General features: G+C 39.3%; 1 protein-coding gene across 1 annotated transcript in view; it reads right to left on the reverse strand.

The window, feature by feature from the left end:
• Window positions 1–1,593: 1,593 nt before the first annotated feature.
• The window catches only part of STX7 (syntaxin 7), a 47,186-nt gene continuing 26,832 nt past the window's right edge, over window positions 1,594–21,947 (reverse strand). The window contains exons 3-10 of the mRNA XM_040965601.1: window positions 14,893–14,962; window positions 11,869–11,962; window positions 11,069–11,206; window positions 10,212–10,264; window positions 9,350–9,446; window positions 7,577–7,649; window positions 4,450–4,532; window positions 1,594–2,918 (exon numbers count right to left, since the gene is read on the reverse strand). Of these exons, the coding sequence (XP_040821535.1) occupies window positions 2,826–2,918; window positions 4,450–4,532; window positions 7,577–7,649; window positions 9,350–9,446; window positions 10,212–10,264; window positions 11,069–11,206; window positions 11,869–11,962; window positions 14,893–14,962 (701 nt within the window). The 3' untranslated portion in view covers window positions 1,594–2,825. The remainder of the gene's footprint in view (window positions 2,919–4,449; window positions 4,533–7,576; window positions 7,650–9,349; window positions 9,447–10,211; window positions 10,265–11,068; window positions 11,207–11,868; window positions 11,963–14,892; window positions 14,963–21,947) is intronic.

The raw sequence follows: 21,947 nt of genomic DNA on the forward strand, positions 1-21,947 counted from the left end.
TTTTCATGGGAAAAATGAACTTACTTGCCATCTACCAGCAGGGGTTCTAAATTTTTCCATTATAGAACCCCTAACTGAAGAGCTTAGGAGTGAACAGCTTCACCAAGCTAAGAAGTTTCTGTACTACAAAAACAAACAGAGCCTGGCACTGTGGCCTAGCAGCTAAAGTCCTCACCTTGCATGTGCCGGGATCCCATACCGGTACCAGTTCTAATCCTGGCAGCCCCACTTCCCATCCAGCTCCCTGCTTATGGCCTGGAAAAGCAGCAAAGGATGGCCCAAAGCTTTGGGACCCTGCATCTGAGCGGAAGACCTAGGAGAGACTCCTGCATTTCTGGCTTTAGATTGGCGCAGCAACAGCCATTCTGACCGCTTGGGGAGTGAATGATCAGACGGTAGATCTTCCTATCTTTCTCTCCTCCTCTGTATATCTGACTTTCCAATAAAAAATAGAATAAATCTCAGACAAACAAACACAGAAAAACATTTAGAAAAAAATGAAAAAGTAACTTACTGAATAGGAGAAAATGTTTGCCAACAATGAAACAGATAATGGATTAATATATAAGACTGCAAAGAGCTCAAGAGACCCAACAACAATAATGCAAACAATCCAGTTAAGAAATGAGTCTGGGACTAGAAGAGGCATTTTTCAAAGAAGAAAATAGAAAGAACCAACAGACATGTGAAAAGAGGCTCAGGTTCACTAGTCATCAGACATAGAAATAAAAATCACAATGAGGTTTCAGTTCTCCCTGCATAGACTGGCTATCATGCAAAAACCAAAACACATCAAATGCTGGAAAGGATTGGAACAAAAAGTACCCTAATCCACTGCTAGTGAAAAAATCCTTGCTTAAACTCTTGAGGAAATGTGATCTTGCTACTTTTCACTTGTTCAATGTTACAGTGGCAAATTAAGGCTGTGAGTATAAATGGGATTAAAGTTACTGCAAAAACTGATGAGGAGAGGGTAATGAAGAGGAGAAACTCAGGAGAAAGGGCGGCAGGGAGAGAAATGTGATTGTCTGCTTGGAACTACATCTACGGAATGCATGAAATCCGCTCTCTTTATACTAACGAAGACAATTTAAAAATGAAGATAAAAAGCAGAATAAACCTTTTATCATTGGGACTTGCATGTAATTGAAGATGCTGGTTTAATCATGGGAAAAGAGCAGGTGCTTTTACGAAGAAAGACTATAACGGAGTAGGCCTGGTGGTCTTGTGCTGATCATGGAAGAAGTGGTGCTGCTGTGATTTCTCCCTGAATGGCCCATCTGCTCATTAAAGCAATCAGAATGTGGCAACACCACATCTCAAAGTTCTAATTACACACACACACAAGTTTGTCATGGCTCCTTTTGGGGAGGATTCTGTTTTGTTGACACCCAAAGGAGCTTTGAGCAATTAGTTCAAAACTTGTCCAGATCTCTAAAATAAGAATTGTAAGTAAATAAATCAGATTGCAAAAGATGCAAAATGGTTGCTGTGCAGGTGGCTACAACTCCAGTGTTGAGATTTCAGGGAGCACAGAACAAGTGAGGTTAACTGTCGGCAACTTCTGCTTCATCAAAGAGATCTATGGGGACATCTTTCAAATCACCTTTATTGTGGTTGCAAAGACACAACGAACTTCCTTAAGTTTTATCTTCTCCCATTTGAAGTTTCAGCTTGTCATTTTAAACTGCCTTCACTATGAAACTGCTATATAAGAACATTATAAAATACAAACCAGAAGCTAAGCTAATTCTCTTTACAGTATTCAGATTAGTTAAAACAACATTGATTATAAGGATGAGGGAGCTAATTTGCAAACACCCAATTCCTTTTCTAATGAAGGATGGCACAGGTGACAAACAACATTAACACTAAGTTTCAAGCATTAGTTGTCCAATACTAATTAACTGTGGGAAAGTTATTTCCCAAAAGTAATTCTGACTCACAGATTCGTGGCTGTCATTACATTACAGTCCTTGCAGGAAGGTAAACAATAGCCTACAAGGGCATGTGACAGTGTTCAGGGTTTAGTGGACTACAAGACTGGATTCCTTAGAAGTGAGGCATAGTAAGTATTGGTATTAGTTTCATTCTCTTCCTCCAAATGACATTAAACACTCACAGTATCACTATTTCCTCTGCAAATATCACACTTGAGCATATCATATATAAAAACAGTCTGTCCTTAGTATCTTTACTAGGCCATCTACAGCTAATGCTTACTATATACACATCAGGAGTATGAGATACAATAGGACATTTTTCACTGATTTCATTCAGAGTAATCAGGGGCCTCAAAAGAAAACCAACAGTAAAAGAATGAAAAAGATCCTCCATGCCGTTTGTGAGCCAGACCAAAAGTCACAAACAGACATGTAAGTTCTAAGAGGTGTGGAGAGTATTTCTCTATTGGTCCAAATAAAAAATTAAAAGTGAGATTTTTAATTAAAGTGACACAAATTTGGGTACATTTTATACAGTGACAGACAGATACACACAAAACACTCACAGCTTTAAACTGACAAATTCCAGAAACTGAATCAAACAGGATAAATAAATTATATATGAAAAATCCATACAATTTGCGGGAAAAAAATAGCAGTTATGAAAAACCAAAAGCCTGGGAATTACACCAGCAATATTTAGAAAAACTTTCATTATTAGAAAATACTGGATTTAATGCAAAGGAAATTATCCCCACCCTCCATAAAAATAACAAAAGAATAGCTGTCCTTTATGCAACAGCTTTGAAATAATAAAAATATGGTTACGGGACTTTCCCCATGCGACCAGACAATGTAGTGCAAAAGTGTGCTTCCTGGCCACTAGCTGCTCAGCTTCCAGATGACGACACTGACAATCACAGCGCCAATGACGAGGACAAGAATGATGATGCACATGGTTTTTCTGGATTTCCGCTGCAAATACAAACAGAGCCACAGGTTTAGTGAAAAATCTCTACATACTGAGTTCATATCTGCAGTAAGTCCAATAGCTTATTGCCTTCAAATTGAGGGAGAGCGGTATAATTTTTGTTTTTCAAACATTTGTCAAAATACATTAGAGCACTATTTCAAAAATATTCTTCTGGATTTAATGCTATAACTGAGTAAATTTTTCTGAGCGTGTTGGTTGGGTTTAACAAGTTAAAGGGATTATAGTTACTGATTAAGCAGTAGATTGAGGTAACGTAAAAATGCTCAGAACAGCTTGAAAGTTTCACTTTCTTAAACTTTTATCAAAAAGTTACTATTAAAAACAAGTTCTCCAAAAAATGCTAGTAGGTATATATCTTTGGCAACATTTTTCTACAGTAAATTTAGCTTCCAAAGTCATTTCTGTTGTTTAGCATTAACAGAAACTGCCCTAAAAAGCTCAACACACAAGTAAAACTACACAGCTAACAAGGCATTCAGCTGGTATTTAAAACACAAAGATTAGGACCTTTGTCCATTCTCCATCCCTGGCTCCACTTTAGGTTTCTCTCTCTGTTTTAACGCCTTGTATTCCTCTCACCAACATGTAGAAGTTGTTTTTACTTATTAAAATAGAAAAACTTGCACATTTACGTTGTCAATTAGAAGTTGCACAAAATTTACTAAAAGATAGCACTTATAACTCTTTAATTATCCTGAAAACCACCAATACTTTTAGACTCCACCTATTCACCTGCTTTTCCACTGAATACTCTCTGCACATTAAATACAATTTCTCTAATGTTTTAATGTCGTCATGTGTAACTATTTTCTCCCAACTCAGTTAAACAGCAAACAGGTAATGTGCCTTTCTGAGAAATCCCAGGTGTGCCACTGTCATCTGCTACCGAGGGACACTCCCCTGGCACTGGGTAAGATTAGGGCCTTTCCTTTCTGCTCGCAGTTCATCCAAACTAGAAGGATCCATGGTTTGCAGAAGCTAAGGTTTAGTAAATTTAAAACCCAGGTTTCCAGGTAGAAATACTGGAAAGCTGCCTCTTTGCTAAGCACTGTGTTGTCTTACTCTCCTCTCACACTAATTCTCCAAGGCCTCTGAAAATTTGCTTAATGGGCAAGCCCTGGTCCTAGGGTCCAGGATCTGCAAGGAAGAGAAAAACTGAAATCTGGATATTCATCTACGGCCTCCAAAAATCCAAAAGCAAAACAAAGTCACAGATCAGCCTCACCACCGAGGAATCCTGGTTTCAAGTAACTAACAACCTTAGGACTCCAAACCCTGAATTTCCCAATCCTTTGTACTGCAATAACTCTGGTTCAACCCTTAAGGTTATGCAGATGAAAACCAATCTTAAATTGACTAACATATTGCTGAAACCTTTCACAAGGTATTTTAAAACTTAACATCTCCAGGCACCTTAAATGTGCTTATACACATGGACGCTCTTGTGCACTCTCCGCTTGTTTCTCTCCAGCCCCTGAATGCCTAGCAAAAGGCTAATTTACAGGACCTTACCTGATAATCGGCTGCCCTTGACAACTGCTGATTGGCTTGTTGAACGTGCACCTCTGCATTTTCTACATTGGCTTCTATACTATCTTTAAAACAAAATGCACATGCACAAAATTGTTAAATACTGATGATATCCCAATAATAGATCACTAGATTTCATTCAAAGTAAGATTACGTATGCTTACCAAGTTAATGTTTTACTGTATCATAAGGCAGATTTGTTTCCATCTAGCAATAATTTTTCTCTAAACTATTTCACCAGTGACTCAAACAACATACACAGCATTTGAAGGAAAGAAACCTGATGATCTTCACAACAATGCCAACTACGGTTTGACCTGGCAACCCCTGGGAAGGTACTGTCAGACTGCAATGACCAAGCCAGAGTCAGCACAAAGACTTGTCTTAGTCAAATATTACAGCTTGCTCCATGTCAAGACCAGTGTGCAAAATCTTCCCACCACCAAAGATTTTCTTCACCATGTAGGAAAAAACAGTATTTTGACTTTCCAAAAACATTATTTCCTCAGAAGAAAACTGACAAATAAAAAAATCTGAACACTAAAACTTGGTCATTATTAAATTATCATCTTGTTCCACAAAATTTCCCACCCTGGGTCTTTGGAAATGCAATCTATTTTAAATGCTTAGAACATAATACCTGTGTCTTATCTAGTTTGCATTCCCTGATGGCTAACTCACTACTAGGCTTCTGATGACTATCATCAGAAGTACCCCATTACTTTTTCACTGTCCATCACAAAACTCATGACCTAATTCCCACCTGGCCTTAGACAAAAGAGCAACTGTTTCATTCATTCATGCTTTTTCCTCTCTAATCTAGCCACACTTACATGACAAAAACCTAGTTAGCATCCAGGTAGCTGAATATTTATGTACAAAATAGCTTTATGCCTACTTATTTCACTGTATAATCATGGCTGCCAAGTCAGCATCATTTCTGTAACTCCTGGAAGACTGGCAACACTTTCTCTTTTTCCCTGCATCCTTTGTATGCCTTCTAAAGCATTATAACTCTGAGTCAGCATTTTGATTTCCAGCTCATTTAAACAACATGAATGGGGCCCACATGGTGGCTCAACAGATAATCCCTCACCTGTAAGCGTAGACATCCCATATCGGTGCCAGTTTGTTTTCCCAGCTGCTCTACTTCCCAATTAGATCCCTGCTTATGGCCTGGGAAAGCAGTGAAGGACAACCCAAAGCCTTGACACCCTGCACCTAAGTGGGAGACCCAGAAAAAGCTCCTGGGTTTGGATCAGCTTAGCTCTAGCCGCTGAGGCTATTTGGGGAGTGAATCAGCAGATGCAGGATCTTTCTGTATCTCTTTCTATCTGTAAATCTCTTTCCAATAAAAATAAATAAATCTTATTTTAAACAACTTCTTCTTCTCCTCCTCCTCCTCCTTCAGCAACAGGAACCATCAGAAGGTATTTCTGCACTCTCCTAAGGATCTCCTTTACCAACGGCTGCAAGGTTCCTGTACTCTGATTTCTTTCCTGCTGTGGGGAACTTCCCATATCCCCAGCAAGAGTTAATCTCTCCACTATATATTTCATCGCAATCCTTATCACTTAACTCAAGGACATCAGCCCATTAATCTTCTCCACCACTTATCATTAAACTGACATACCCAAGAATTATTGATATATATACTCATCCAGACTTGCTCTAGCTGCAATTCTCCATCTTGGAAATCAAATCCACCATTTCAGAATGGGTCAGGTCCTTAAAGTAACCCTTCAATTAACTCTCTCTCATGTACATAGTTACCCCCAGCTCGTCATCCTTTCGGGCTTTATACCTTTAAAGATACACACAATTCCTTTACCACTTTTAAGTTCCTAATCAGATGTAAGAATCACTGATCCAACATGAATGTTTACCTGGATTACTGCAACAGCCATTTAAGCAGTCTCTTCACTTTTAAGTCTTGCTATCCCAAAGTGTTTTCTCAAGCCAGGAGCCAAGGGAATTCAAGTTAGCTCACAACAGTCCTGAACCTACATCCTTCTATGGCTTCCCACTCATAATCAATAACCACAGTCTTCTCAATAGCTCAGGTTGCTACATGATTCCATTCCCTCTGATCTACAGACATAAGCTCCATCTCCTTGCTCTACTTAATTTGCAAACTGCCTCATGTGCTTCTGCCCAAGCACCAGAGGCCTTTGCCCTTGCTGATTCCTCTGTCTGGAATGTGTGCCTGTGCTTTGCCCCTCACCTCTCTGAAGACTTCAGCATTCTTCCATCTTCCAAGACTTTCCGTCTATCCTACATAGGCAGCAACTCCTCTACCCATAATGCCTAGACACAACAGGTCCTTAATAAACATCTCTTGGATGAATGAATAAATTGAACTTTAAAATTTTACCTTGTGATTTACTGGGGCCATAGAGAATGCTCAGAATGCACAAGTAATAATTGTATTAAACTAACAGAGCATGAGCTTCAATTGAACTAAACAATATATTTGAGTTAGATGTGCCCAGAGAGGTATCTTCACATTTCAAAGTGATAAAAATGAGCCAGATCTTGATGCAATTACACATTAACAGAAAAACTATCACATTAAAAACATAAACGGATTCTGAGTTTTTCTTTTCAAAAATACTTTCAAAAAAGAACTCATAGCATCTAAATAATAGTATTAAATTAATCTACCAAAGTCTATTAGAATAAAAGATGAAATGATTAAGTATTCCTTAGAAACTAAGACAAGACAGCATACAACTACAAAAATTACAGGTTTCTCCAACTCTTTGGTGCAATGACAATTAAATTGGGATAAAACTGAAACTAGAGATTCTGGAAATAAGCTGAGGTTATGTTACAGGGTTCCTCCCCAGGTCTCCACAGTGGTGGACCCTGATTAAATTTGGGGCATCTGAAATAGAGCTGGTCTTGTCAACGAGGAGGAGCCAACTCTGAGGTCTGGCATAGATTACATCCAGACTGATGCTTTGTCTGCAGAAGAGACTATGCTTCCGACTTTAGAGAATTGAAAACAGCAAGAAAAGAAACAGTTATTCTTACTTGAAACAGTTGCCACAGGTAAACTGCAGGTTGCTTGCCAACACCCTGCGAAATCTACATCAGTACAACTTACCTATCACGTCTCCCTGCTCATGAATCATCATTCCCAGATCCTTAAATATTTCATTGATATCCATGATATCAGCCTGAAAGAAAAAGGCACAGTGTCACCAGAAATTCATTCCCTGCTCCATCAACAGGGAAAGTCCAAACTGACACAAGGAAATGAGCATGCATCTAACTCTAACACATACATTGTGAAAATGTCAGGAAATTAATTTATCATGCAATCATAAATAAGCAAACTTTGAACAAGAGTTACCAGTTCTGTAAAATTAATAACAATAACAATAATAAAAATAAAGAACCTATCAGCTGAGGCAGGGTGGAAATAAAGTTTTTCCAGAGAGGAATCATGGGTGGCTGAGTTTATTTTATGCAATCCCATAATTCTGTTATCACAAGCATTTCTGCTTGTAAGAGTATCAAACAGACTTATGACACCCTTCTGTAGGGAAAAATAACCCATTAGCTTGACAACTGAAAATAATAAAATCTTAGGTATAAATTCAAAGTTTTATATTACAAATTCAAACATGTCTGTGTGAGCAGTGAGGGCAGCACTTTGGTTCAAAGGGCTAAGCTGGTGTATCAAAGCACAGGTTCGAGTCACAGGTGCTCTGCTTCTAATCCAGCTTTCTGGTTACCACGCTCAGGGATGCAGGGAAGGATAGCCCGGGTACTTGGGAGAGTGCCACCCATGTGGGAAACCCAAACGGAACTCTGGGTTCCTGGCCATCACTCTGCACCCTTAAAATAAAATAATAATAACTGACTATTCAATAGATTATACTGAAGTCATAAATGTCACTGCTGGATAAGGAAATTAAACATTCTCTTTTCTTCAATACATGATAAAGCTTTTCTTTCCCCAGTTAAAGAGTAAAGTTCAAATGTTTTCCTCAGGTAGGTCATGAAATCCACATATTCATCACGTGCCCGAGTCTCCCCTCTGTAAAATGGCAATGGTAATGACATAGTGAACTACAAGGAACATCGGTTTTAAAAGCTCATGAAAATACACATTATTTTAAAAAAATCCATAGACTTCAAATAAATTTGCAGCAAAAAACATTTTAATTCCATTCCTTCATGACTGTTTAAAGTCCTGTCACAGTTCATAGTTCTTATGAGTGAAGGAGTTAATTAATATAAAGAATCAATCATATCCTGTCCGGCACAGGGAAGATTCTTGACAAACTGTAGCCATTTCATTTGTTCTTAGATCACCTTCTAGGACCTAGATAGGACACAGGAACTGTGACCTTAATCTCTTGGTTGCCCACCCACCCACTCCACAGACCAGAAGAATACAAACAAAAGAAGAACATCTGTGCCACCCACCTCCCTCCATACTCCAACCCTCCCCACCCTAATCGCAGACCCCTCTCGGCTATGTAAACAATATTAAAATACATTTTAAAAATATGATGTCTTAAAATCCCCTGGATAGTTTTATTTTCACTGTTAAGAGATGTATCATGTTCCGACGGAGATAATCAGATTAGACAGACTGACATCCTCTCAACACTGCGGTGACTTGAAGATGAGTAAAACTAAAAATTTTAAAAAGGTAGATGGGGAATTATACTCTCTAACCTCAACACAAATACTAAAGAGATATTTTAAGAAGAAGGTATTATTCTAATTATATATTAAAAATACCACAAAACTGATAAATTCATTTGATTCGCTTTCTTGATTCGTCTCCCAGCATTCCTGAGGAATCCAGAAAACAACTCCTGAACAGCAGAAGAGCAAGCCAACCTTACAATGCAAGTCTTACTTCAAGTCGCCTGATAGAAGACTCTCTCTCTTGAATCAAGTGCAGGTCATCCTCGGTGATATCTTCATCCTGCACCTGCACTTGAGGCTGGATTTGGCTAGTAAAAGGAAGAGAATATGGAGAAGGAAAACACTAGTTTCCAAAACAATGGGACTTAACCTCTTTTTCAGAAATACTCACTAAGTAGAATACTTTGGTCTTCAAAATCAGATATTTGCTCACTTAAGTTCTCTAAAAATATAACAAATAACCAAATACTATTAATTTTCATTCCACTAATATTATCTTATTACAGGTTTAGAGTAATTTAATTATTGAAAGCTGTACTTTGCCAATTAGGTTTCTTGGCTGACTTAATTTCTTATGCAGTAATAATCTGATTAAAAATTAAGCCAGGACTGGCACTGGGCCTGGCAGTTAGGACATCTGCACTCCAGATCAGACTGACTGAACTTGATTTCTAGTCCAGCTTCCTGCCTTGGTAGGTCCTGGGAGACAGAGGTGACAAGTCAAGTCATTAGATCTCTGCCAGCCATGTGGGAGACCTGGGCTGAATGCCTGGCTCCATAGCAGACGTTTGGGAAAGAACCAGCAAATGGGACTTATCTCTGTTTCTCAATTAGATATTAAAAAGGCAAAAGCAATTTTCATAATTTATAATAAGTAATTTTCATCATATTTCTATATCATAATAAATATTTCATTTTGAAAATTTCCCAAATTTTCTATTTTCAAAGTATAAATAACTTTATTTATAATATAATACACTAAATTAGTACTAAAACTTAGTATTGTTCCAAGTAACTATAATGCATGCTTTGTAAGATTATCTTGAAATTGACAAAGTGTTTATATTTCTTACCTTTCCCAGGACACAAGATTCCTTTCTTTTGAGCTGTCCTCGGGAAAGCCACCCTAAATAATTTAGTAATGAGATGGTTTGAGAACGGACACAGAAACTAAGGACACACAAACAATAAAAATATATTTTCCCTAATAATCCAAACTGATTTTTTTTGTGTGTTTTATGCATGTGTACAGAAACAAGTTTGTGTTCTAAGTTATTAGATTAACTTCTTTAAGTAATATTAAAATTATGTCCTAAGCTGAAAAAGGAAGGACTTCAGCAAAGAGGCTCAGAGTCCAAATAATAAACATCATTGGCTTAGAGCAGGGAAGGAACTTTTACAGTAAAGAATAATGAAATAATTTGTGTAGGTTTTGAGGGAAATTAAAATTAGATGAAGTCAAAATTCTACATTCAAGTCATGATTTCATTGATGGTTTCCAGGTTTATATTCATTTTTGAGATTCACATGACACACTCACTCTGCTCCCGTCTATCACCTTGGTGTAATACAGAAGAAAGTTCTGTCTACGTTAGCATGTTCACAAGTGGAAGTCCTTCCTATCAAGTGAATTTGAAACTACTACTTACTCAACACTCCAGTCTGACATCTAACCTTTTTAGAGAAAATGCCATAATATTCTTATCTCATCTGTAATCTTCTCTTCTACAGCATGGACAAAATAAGCACAGTGACACATACCCATCTCCCTGCTACAAATTGAAAAGAAAAACTTGAAAATAAGTATTCCACTGCTCGCTTCCAAGATAGATATTCACAGATCCATATGCCTTGAAAAAAATCACACTAATGCAGCCTTTTATGGAGCTTTTGTCTGGTTCATTTTTACAATGCCTTTTCAAATACTTACAGACACTCTGGAACTGGCTCTCACTCGAGCAACAAACTCCTTCTCTCTCTCAGCAGCTTGCCTCTGGACCTTCTGAAAGTTTGTCAGTGATGTTGTGAATTCGGCCACTAAGCGATCCTTCTGTATTTTCCTTTGACGCTGCAGGAAAGAGTGGGAGAGAGTGCTAGAATCCAATCCTGAAGACCAACAGCATCTGACACAATTGTTCTACCTAGCCTTTCTTTTTTGTTATCCAATCATTCACTCTCCAAGGACCAGGACTTCCTGATCAACCAGTGGTAACATTTCATATGTTCAAACTCTGTATATTTATTTACTTTATTTACTGCAGGATTTCTCACTTCAAATTTTCATCCTGCTAAAAAGTGGGTCATGAGTTTTTGTTGTTATGATTTCGCAGCAGTACTTTTTGAGATCAACAAAACCTTATATTCTTATGAAAGTAGTAAATTCCGCTGAGTGAATAAGGAGCCAGTTGCGTGAAACTGTGCACCCCACAATCCTCCCACGATGAGTGTGTGTTACATGCAGCCAGTCCTGGAAGGACAGGAGACAATTATTCAGGAAGCATTTTCTGACTACTTATTTAATTATGGCTCAGGGAAAAGGCTTGGAAATAATTTTTTGCTTTATTGAATCACAGGATATACCTGAGCAATTAAACATAGCTTTGTGCTCTGTGAAGTAAGCTCAAATGGAATATTTTACCCCTTAATTTCTTCTCTAGCATAACAGTTCAAAGATCCCACAAAGCATTTGATTTCTTTGACATATCAGCATGGGTTTTAGGACTTTGATACCTGTTCACTAGGGGTGGTAGGCAGAGATCCAAATTCTTTAATGTACTTATCAGTTTCTTTGGCAAGTTGGTTAGTATACTGCTGCTTCTGTTGCCTGAAGTGAGAAAACATGCATTACAGCCAAAATATTAATATGCTTTTTCAAAGCTGTAAATCTGCTACTCCAATGAGCCCTTCACAGTTCTATTGTTTTTATATAACTACTTATATGTTTACAAGCTGGCTTTACATTTTCCCTATCACAACAAAGTGTTCACATTCTACTTTTTGATCAAATATTGAGCAACCAGCACATGGAAGGTTCCTCATGTACGTAGGGCAACAGGGCTCAGAGCAGTGAGCTGTAGCAGTCAGCTGGGAACATGTGACACCAGTACTGTCACTTGCTCCGTAGAAGACTGCTTGGTGCCTGCTCCTTAGTGTTTAAGTCCAGCAAAGTGGGAGTCCACTGTGTAATGCTCACACCTGGGAGCCAGCAGAGCCAGTAAAGTTCAGTGCCTTAGACTTTGCCAAGTTTCCACATCTCAGGCACATCTGGCCTCTCCCACCTCCCTGGAGCAACGCCTATAACCTAATGATGCTTAAAAAAAATCAAAAAGGGTGGTGAAGAGACAATAGTAGTACAGTTTAATTATTATTTAACTCACTGTGGAAAATGCAGCCTGTCCTTATAAAGGGACTGGAACTTAATAGAATTAAGTCGCGTCTGCATCTATAGGACAGCTCATGGAGAAAAAGCAGGATGTCTAAAGGAAAGACATGACACTGAAAACGTAAGCCTAACACGATGAATACTTTATAAATGATAGTATCAGTCCCTTTCATCTCACAGTACCTCTCACAGTAAACAGGGGTTGGTCACACCAAGGATCCTTTAAAATACTGAGATGCTGTGCATGAATATACTTAATTGGGCCAATAATGTGGCAGGTTAAGCTGTTGCTGTGCTTAGTAGGCTTAACTGGCATCTGCAGCACTGACATCCAGTCCCAGCTGCTCTACTTCAGATCAGCTCCCTGCTGATTAGCTGGGGAAAGCAGCAGAGGATGGCCCAAGTGCTTGGGCCTCTGCAACCACGGGGAATGCCCCAAAGAAGCCCTGGGCCCCTGATTTCTGCCTGGTCATTACCATCATCTGAGCAGCAAACCAGCAAATGGAACACTTCTCTCTCATTCTCTCCCTCTCTCTGCTTTTGCCTCTATCTATAACTCTGTTTTTTTTAAATTAAAATTAAAAATCATTTAAAGATGCCAGCCCCCCCAAACTCTTAAATATAGATACTTATATCTGTACTTATATTTGACTAATAAACAAAACCCATACATATCTCTACTTACCAAATCCCTGTCTATGATAAAGATTGTTTTTTTTTTAAAAAAAATTATTTCTTTTTATTTGAATGGCAGATTCACACAGATAAGGAAATACAGAACGAGAGAGAGAGAGAGATATTTCATCTGCTAATTCACTCCCCAAATGGCCATAATGACAGATGAGCTGATCGGAACCAGGAGCCTTCTCCGGGTCTCTTATATGAGTGTTGGGTCTCCAGGCCTTGGACCATCCTGCACTGCTTTCCCAGCGCACAAACAGGGAGCTGGATTGGAAGTAAGGCTTCTGGGACTAGAACTGGTACCCACATGGAATGCCAGCACCTGCAGGTGCTCAACAGACTAATCTCTTTGGGAACAGTAATATAATCAAAGTTCTCTGAAGAAGATCTTGACAAACATTTATATATATATATATTTGGAATGCCTACTGTTAATTCTATCAAAATACTGTTAAAGATTTTGTTCTTATATTTTATTTTGATAAATATTTTTATAAATAATGATGTATAAAAATATAAGACAATCATAATTTCTTCAAATTAATCTTCACTAATATACGAATTATTATTATGTATATTTTAACTTCTTCCACTTGTAAATTTTATTTCTATAGCTAATGTTGTTTGGAAATAGCACTTATTAAATATTTATTACTTAAAATTTGTAGCTGTTTCGCAGTATTAAGATTTAAGAATTAAGTTCTGAAGAGTATTGCACAAATGATTAATCTCCTAGAGATGTATTTTTCTGCAGCATGGAAACAGTTCTTTTGATCTGTCAATGTCACTCCAGTGTTTCAAGGTTCAGATAAGAAAAAAATATATAAAAAAAACTCTGGACCCAGTGTGATAGCTCAGTGGCTAAACCCTCGCCTTGCAACCACTGGGATCCCATATGAGAGCTGATTCGTGTCCCAGCTGCTTCACTTCCTATCCAGCTCCCTACTTGTGGCCTGGGAAAGCAATGGAGTATGGCCCAAGGCCTTGGGGTCCTGCACCCGTGTGGGAGACCTGGAAGAAGCACCTGGCTCCTGGCTTTGGATCAACTTTGTTGCAGCGACTTCAGGAGTAAACCAGTGGAAGGAAGGTCTTCCTATCTCTTTCTCTCTGTTAAATCTGCCTTTCCAACAAAAATAAATCTTAAAAAAAAAAAAACACTCCGTAAAATCTAAAACATACCAAAAACAAGTATTGCTATGCTATTCTAACTTGATACTAATTTGCTGAAACATATATTATATAAATTCATTGTATTTTTTTTTAACACAAGCAAATCCATTCTGAAATTCAACACTGCAAGTATAAAAATTAGGGTGGGGATAGTTCATACAACTAGATATGTATTGGATTTAAACCAAATAAGTCTAGTGTTTGTGAGACTGTAAGCTTCTGGAAAAAAGGCCATATAAATGCACAAGCTTAGAGTTCACTGTTTCAAAAGCCATCAAAACCAATTCCTATCTTAAAAGTACAAGAAATGCACCAGAAGAAATTCTTTGACTGGATAAACCATATCTTTTAAAATAAATCAGACCCATGCCTTTCTTGCAGAACAAAGAACGTGTGAAACACCTGGCATTGCCAACTGGGTGAAGCAGCTGGACAGTGAGCCTCCCACGGCTTCCTCGAGGCAACGGACCGCCACACTCCCTCAATGCCACAAAGCTTTCCTCTCCCGTGCTAATACTTACAGCTGTTGCCTCAATTCAGGGGAATCTTGGGGTGTCCCGAGCTGATTCAGGCTCCTTTGTATTTCCACAGCTATTAAAACAGAAAATTAATGTGCAATTATTACAAACATTAGTACAAGAGAAATAACGAGTGAGAAATTAATGTTAGCAACTGGGTAGGTAAAATAAGACAAAAGAGAAAGAAAACACTGAGGAAAAAGAAAAACTAAATGGTTTATTTCAATCTAGTAACAAAATGGGTTAATTTTCAAAAGGAAATTGTGTGGGAACATTCATGTGGGAAATTGCAGTAATAAGCCAAAAAAACATTTTCTTCCAGATTCCACTGAGACAATAAGTAAATATGACCACAATGGCTCGAGGACTTCCACTTTATTCTCACACACACACACACACACACACACACAAATCACTAACATGTAAGTGACAAGAATTACAAAACAAAAAGAAGTGGAAAAAATGTCAACAAATGGTGGAACCCAGGAATGGTTTCAAGGTACTTGCTATTCCTTCTGGAGCGTTAGAATATGTAAAGAATCTCAAATAAAGGGTTTAAAAGTCATGCTAAGCTCATAGTCTAATCTTATGACTGGTGCAGTTAAAAAAAGCTCTTAACATAAATGAAATGTCCCATAGCATTAAGTTTCACATTCCCATGAGTGAAAGAAAACAATCCAGTTCATTCACTCTTCGTACGGGAAGTAAGTGTTTTCTGAAGAGTCTTTACTTGTTTATGGGATCAAGAGAATGATGGAGTGTTCCACAGTGTAGGACAGCTTCTCTTCGCTGAGGGGGCTACACTAAACGGTGCTGCCAGACCAAAACTGAAGAGTTCAAATCCTGGAGAGGAATCACACAGCTAACAACTGCTGTGCCTCAGCTTGTTTCGAAGAAACGTCTTTTAACTTTTGTTGGAGTTCTTTTTCTTTAGACAGGACGGACATTTTCTGTGATCCTTTTAGCTATGGCTGCTTGAAATTAGTCAAACATTTTCCTTTCAACCTCAACAGATTTTACTGAACTGCTGCATTATAAGGACTTTACTAAAACTCTTCCCTTTACTCTCAAATGCTATGCTGGATAATGAAAACAACAACCAAACCAAACCAAAACAAAACAAAATCACACGAAACCCAAAACTGCATTGGTTTCTGGAGGCTAGAAGTGGACATTCGTCTCCATCTTAGATGGTTTCTGCTTTGTAAGAAGTGGCAGGCATCAGTTAAGCTTCTACCTGAAATGCCAGCATGTCACCTGGGCACCGGTTCACGTCACAGCTCCTCCGTCCAGCTCCTTGTTCATGGCCTGAGAAATGCAGCAGAGACTGGTCCAAGTGTTTGGGCCCCTGCTGCCATGTGGGAGCTCCAGAAGAAGAAGCTCCTGGCTTTGACTTGGCCCAACCCTGATTTTTGCAGTTGTCTGGGGGAGTGAACCAAGGAATGGATGCATTCTCTCTCTCTCTCTTTCTCTCTCTGTGATTCTTTCAAATAAACAAGTGCATCTTTAAAAACAAGGGATACAATGAAAGCTGATTAAGTATTAACATGCACTTGCAGATCAATTAAAGGCATTTTTGATTGGGAAATCCCATGCTAGCATAAATCTGAAATTACCAAATGTGGAAAAATGAACACAACCTTCAATAAGGTTGATATCAATCCAATTCTATTTTACAAAGATGTTTAGAACCAGAAGAAAATGGCTAACTGACTTATCCAAGGAGTTAAAATTAGAGAAAATTTGGAGTCACCATGCTGATTTCTTGGTTTGCAAAATGGTATTTTGCAGTGTGCCATGAAAGTTTTGTTTTTATTCATTCATTTAAAAACAATTTTGTTTTTCTTATTAATTTCCTCACTGACCCATGGACCACACAACAACATTGTTTCCTTTGGAAGGTCTTTGATTTTTCTTCAGCGACACTGATCATTCAGAAGCAGGTTATTTAATTTCATGCTGTTGTAAATTTTCTATTTCTGTCTGTTGCTGATTTTGTCTTGTGGCTTTTTATTTCAGGTGATGTATAGTAACTGTGTAGTAGAAACTATCACTTACAGATGTGAGGATACAGTGCAGTGTGCATCTCTACTTCCAAATCAAAGAGAGACTACCAATGAAACTGTTGAATGTATCTTGACAATAGGATGCTCAACTCTCTGCCGTTGTCCAAACCTGCAACATCAGGATACACTTACATGGCAGAATGATAGACTGATGACTGATTGTGAAGGACTATACTACTGTGATGATATGGGGGAAACTGCTGGGGAAGAGCTTGTGGAGGAGAGGAAAGGAAATCCAGGAATCTATGGAACTATATCATGGAATTATAAATTAATTAATTCATTAAAAGTCCTCAAAGTCAAAGACTCAATGAAACAGAATTCAGGGGAGAATCAAGATGGCAAAATAGGGTAAGGATACTTTTATTTTTTATTTTTTTTTTTTTTTAAAGATTTATTTTTATTATTTTGTCATTGGAAAGGCAGATATACAGAGAGGAGAGACAGAGAGGAAGATCTTCCGTCCGATGATTCACTCCCCAAGTGAGCGCAACGGGCCGATACTATGCCGATCCGAAGCCAGGAGCCTCTTCCGGGTCTCCCACACGGGTGCAGGTTCCCAAAGCTCTGGGCTGTCCTCGACTGCTTTCCCAGGCCACAGGCAGGGAGCTGGAAGGGAAGCGGGGCTGCCGGGATTAGAACCGGCGCCCATATGGGATCCCGGGCGTGCAAGGCGAGGACCTTTAACCACTTGCGCCACCGCGCCGGGCCCAGGTAAGGATACTTTTAAACAGACGAAGAAATATTAGCCAGTGTGAAGCAGAGAGGGCACATTCCAGGAAATAGAAGAGGACAGAACAATAGCAGAGGGGTACCTGGAGACTGACAGACACAGGAAAGCAGTAAAAACAATGGTGTGATGTTGCAGTGACTGATATCCTAGTGGTATTCAGCTAACGGGTGACCAGTGGATATTTACTGGGAGCTCCACAGGTGAATCCAAAGAACCACCTGTCCTGCTGGTCTGTTTGATTTGACCGAGCAGAGACAGGGCAGCAGCTCCCAGAAAGAGGAGCAGTGCAGGTCCAGGGCAGATTTCAAACCCCAGCCCGTCCCCTAGAGGCGTATGGGTGCCATTTTGCTTAAGGAGGCAAAGGGCTATAGGGCAGGACTATGCATGTATAGAGCAAGGAGTGAACTCATTTCTGACTCAGTGAACTGCAACAACATGGCATTCTACAGGTTCCAACCAAGACAGGTCCAGGTAGCCCTCAGACCTGACAGCCACTAGAGAAAGAGCTCTGGCAATGGCACATCAGGCAAAGAAATTAAGACTGCAGGGACAACAGTGAGCTGTGCATGCAGTAAGCTCAGTGAAAATTCACTGAGCTCACTGCATTATGCTGGTCCCAAAGGAAAATAATACCGACTATGGCATTGCACAGGTCGAAACAGATCCGTGTATCCCTCAGACCTAACAGCGAACAGGTTCCAGCAAGATCAGCACCAAGAACCTAGCTATACAGGACACCTGGTCTTTCCCTAATCCTGGGACCTGCTCCAACAGGAAGTGGGAGAAAGGTTGTAGAGACAACAGTGCAGCCTCAGCACAGTGTCACAGGAGGTGGAGAGTGGAGAGCCAGGAGCTGGGGCAACAAAGACCATAGTAGAAATCTAACATAAGGACCCAGACCTAGAACTTGCTGGAGGGAGGGGCACAAGTGATTGCAAACAAATAACCATGTGCCAATTGCAATAAGTAAAACTGAACTGTAGACTTGTGATGACAGAGCTTATAAACCTGCTCCAAAGAAAAGAATCTGATAACCAGAAGTGCAATGACCAAGAGCAAAAGGAGAGACAGACGCACATTTAATATTACTGAAGAATCCCCTGAAATGGAGCAAAACCCTTTGCCAACCTCAGAGTTCACTGAGGAAGACATTGAGAAAATGGGAGATACAGAATTCAAGACACTTGTTATAAAATTTCATATTAACAATGAGAAGCAGGTAAAGCAGGCATTCAAGGAATTTAAGAAATGTGTCACACTAGAAATGAATCAAATGAAAACTGATATAACAGAAATGAAGAATACAGTGGAGCAAATTGAAAGTGCAATGGAGAGTCTCCAAAATAGAATGAAGGAGGCAGAAGAAAGAAGCTCAAAATCAGAAGATATTTCCTGTCACCAGGCGAAAACAAAAAAAGCTGGAAGCAGAGCTGGATCAGGCTAAAAAAGTACTCAAGAATTGAAAGACACTATTAAAAGGTCAAATATAAGAGTTATGGGAGTCCCAGAAGGTGCAGAAAGAGAAGCTGGGTTTACAGATGTATTTAATGAAATATTAAGGGAAAATTTCCCTAATCTGGAGAAAGAATTGGGAAACAACATCCAGGAGGGGCACAGAACTCCCAACAGGCTTGATCAAAAGTGATCTTCACCAAGACACATGATCATGAAGCTCTCTTCAAATGAAGCATAAGGAAAAGATCCTTAAATGTGCACGTGAGAAAAAAATCAACTGACATATAAAGGAATGCCAAATAAACTCACAGGAGACCTCTCACAGGAAACTCTACAGGCCAGAACAGAACGGAGTGACATATTCCAGATTCTAAACACAAAAAATTGTCAGCCTAGGGTAATGTACCCAGCAAAACTTTCCTTTGTCTTAAAAAATGAAATAAAATTCTTCCACAGTAAAGGAAAGTTAAAAGAATATGCCTCTTCCAAACCTACAAATGATACTTCAAGATGTTCTCTTGACAGAGAAGAGGAATAGCACCCACAAAACCAAAGGCAAATGCAAAGAATATCCCAGTAAAATAACAACAGAAAACTAAATCAATGAACAATTCATTGCTAAAATGACAGACTCAAATTACCAACTGTTTGTATTAACCTTGAATGTAAAAGCTTAAACTCATCAATCAAACATCATAGATTATAGACTGGATTTAAGACAAAACCCATTTATTTGTTCCCTATAGGAGACACATTTCACCAAAAAAGATCAGCAGAAACTGTATGTCATGGATTTTGATATTTTTGTTGTTAGTTTCATCTCTTCAAAACACTTTCTTCTGATTAAACTCTTCAATGACTCATAGATCATAGAGAAGCATCATTTTCTCCAAGAAGGTTCTTTAATTTCTTTTTCATTTCTTCAGCGACACATTAGTCATTCACCAGCATGGTATTTAGCTTCATAGTGTTGTTAATTTCTTTTTTTTTCCTTCCCGATCATTTTTTTTTAAATTTATTTATTTTTATTGGGAAGGCGGATATACAGAGAGGAGAAGAGACAGAGAGCAAGATCTTCCATCTGATGGTTCACTCCCCAAGCGGCCACAAGGGCTGGAGCTAAGCCAATCTGGAGCCAGGAGCCAGGAGCTTTTCAGGTCTCCCACGCGGGTGCAGGGTCCCAAGGCTTTGGGCTGTCCTCAACTGCTTTCCTAGGCCACAAGCAGGGAGCTGGATGGGAAGTGGGGTTGCCAGGATAGAACCAGTGCCCATATGGAATCCTGGAGCATGCAAGGTGAGGACTTTAACCACTACGCTATCCCGCCAGGTCCCTTCTTCCTGTTCTTCATTATGATTTGTGGCTTTTCATTTAAGAGGAATTATAGTAACTGTGTAATGGAGACTATCATATCCAGTTGCATGTTATGTAACTTCATGGTATTGTAAATTTCTATTTTTCTTCCTATTGTTGATTTTGTATTGTGACTTTTCATTTAAGGGGATGCATAGTAACTCTGATGGAGACTATCATATCCAGATATGAGGATACAATGCAGTATGCATCTCTACTTCCAGACAAAGATGGACTCCCAATGAAATTATTTACTATATCTTGACAATAGGATGCTGGACTGTCTGCCATTGTCCATGCCTGCAGTGACGGACATATGATTGAGTATTAACAACTATACCATAGTAATGACATAGGGGAACTCACTGAAGGGGGAGGGATCTGGGGAGGGGATAAGGGAAATCCCACGATCTATGGAACTGCATAATAAAATGATAATAATAATAATTAAAAAAAGAAAGGTGAATTCGGGGGCCAACACCCTAACCAGTGGGTTAAGCTGCTACATATAGTGCCACATCCCAAAGAAGCACCGGTTCAAGTTCCGGCTGCTCCACTTCTGACCCAATGCCTTGTCAACGGGCCTGAGAAAGCACTGAAGTTGGCCCAACTGTTGGGGCTCCTGCCACTCCCATGGGAGACCAGGATGGAGCTCCTGGCTCCTGATTCCTAGCTCAGAATGACCCAGTCGCAGCCACTGTGGCCATTTGGAAGAACGAATCAGTGGGTAGAAGGATGATCTCTCTGTGTAACTCTGCCTTTCAAAGAAACAAATGCATGTTTAAAAATGAATACAAAAAGTAAAATTACATTTGCTTTTAAGTTGGTTTCACAGTCTCACTGTTTGCATGTGTGTGATAGATGCCAAAGCAGGCAGAGAGTAAGCAAGATGTAGTTTAAACACACTGAATGGAGATGTCCGGTGCTTCCGGCAGACCACCCCCTACCTGCCCCACGAGGGATTCCAAGGCTCCTTCCGCTCCACTGAAAGGGACCAGGAACCTGACACTGCCCCTTCTTCAAGTTTTATGAACTGACAGGATTGAGAGATGTCACTTACACATTACTGCACTAAATCCTGTGCACTGGGGTCAGCAAGCGATGGGTGTCAGTGGCCCACAACCCGGCTGTGTGTGCTTTTCAAGCCGAGAATAGCCAATGTATTTTTTAGTGGTTAACAAGAAACCAAACCAAACTAAATCAAAGCAAAAAGAACATGAAAGAGCCCATATTTGGAACTTGATCTGGAAAAACTGACAGTATTGCTAGCTCCTCCCAAGCCCTTATAAAGAGTCCACTTCATCATGCAGCCCGAGATGCTGTGGGTTCGTAGGCTAGTCAGACTCCACTGGCATCAGCCTAGAGCCAGTTAAAGGAAAAGTGAAAATCACGATCCATAACACTAAGAAACAACCTTTCATATTACAACTCCTTCAAAATAAACAGCCTCTTG

The sequence above is a fragment of the Ochotona curzoniae genome, unplaced genomic scaffold (assembly GCF_017591425.1).
Source record: "Ochotona curzoniae isolate NIBS_2020 unplaced genomic scaffold, NIBS_Ocur_1.0 scaffold_3890, whole genome shotgun sequence".
Lineage (NCBI taxonomy): Eukaryota > Metazoa > Chordata > Mammalia > Lagomorpha > Ochotonidae > Ochotona > Ochotona curzoniae.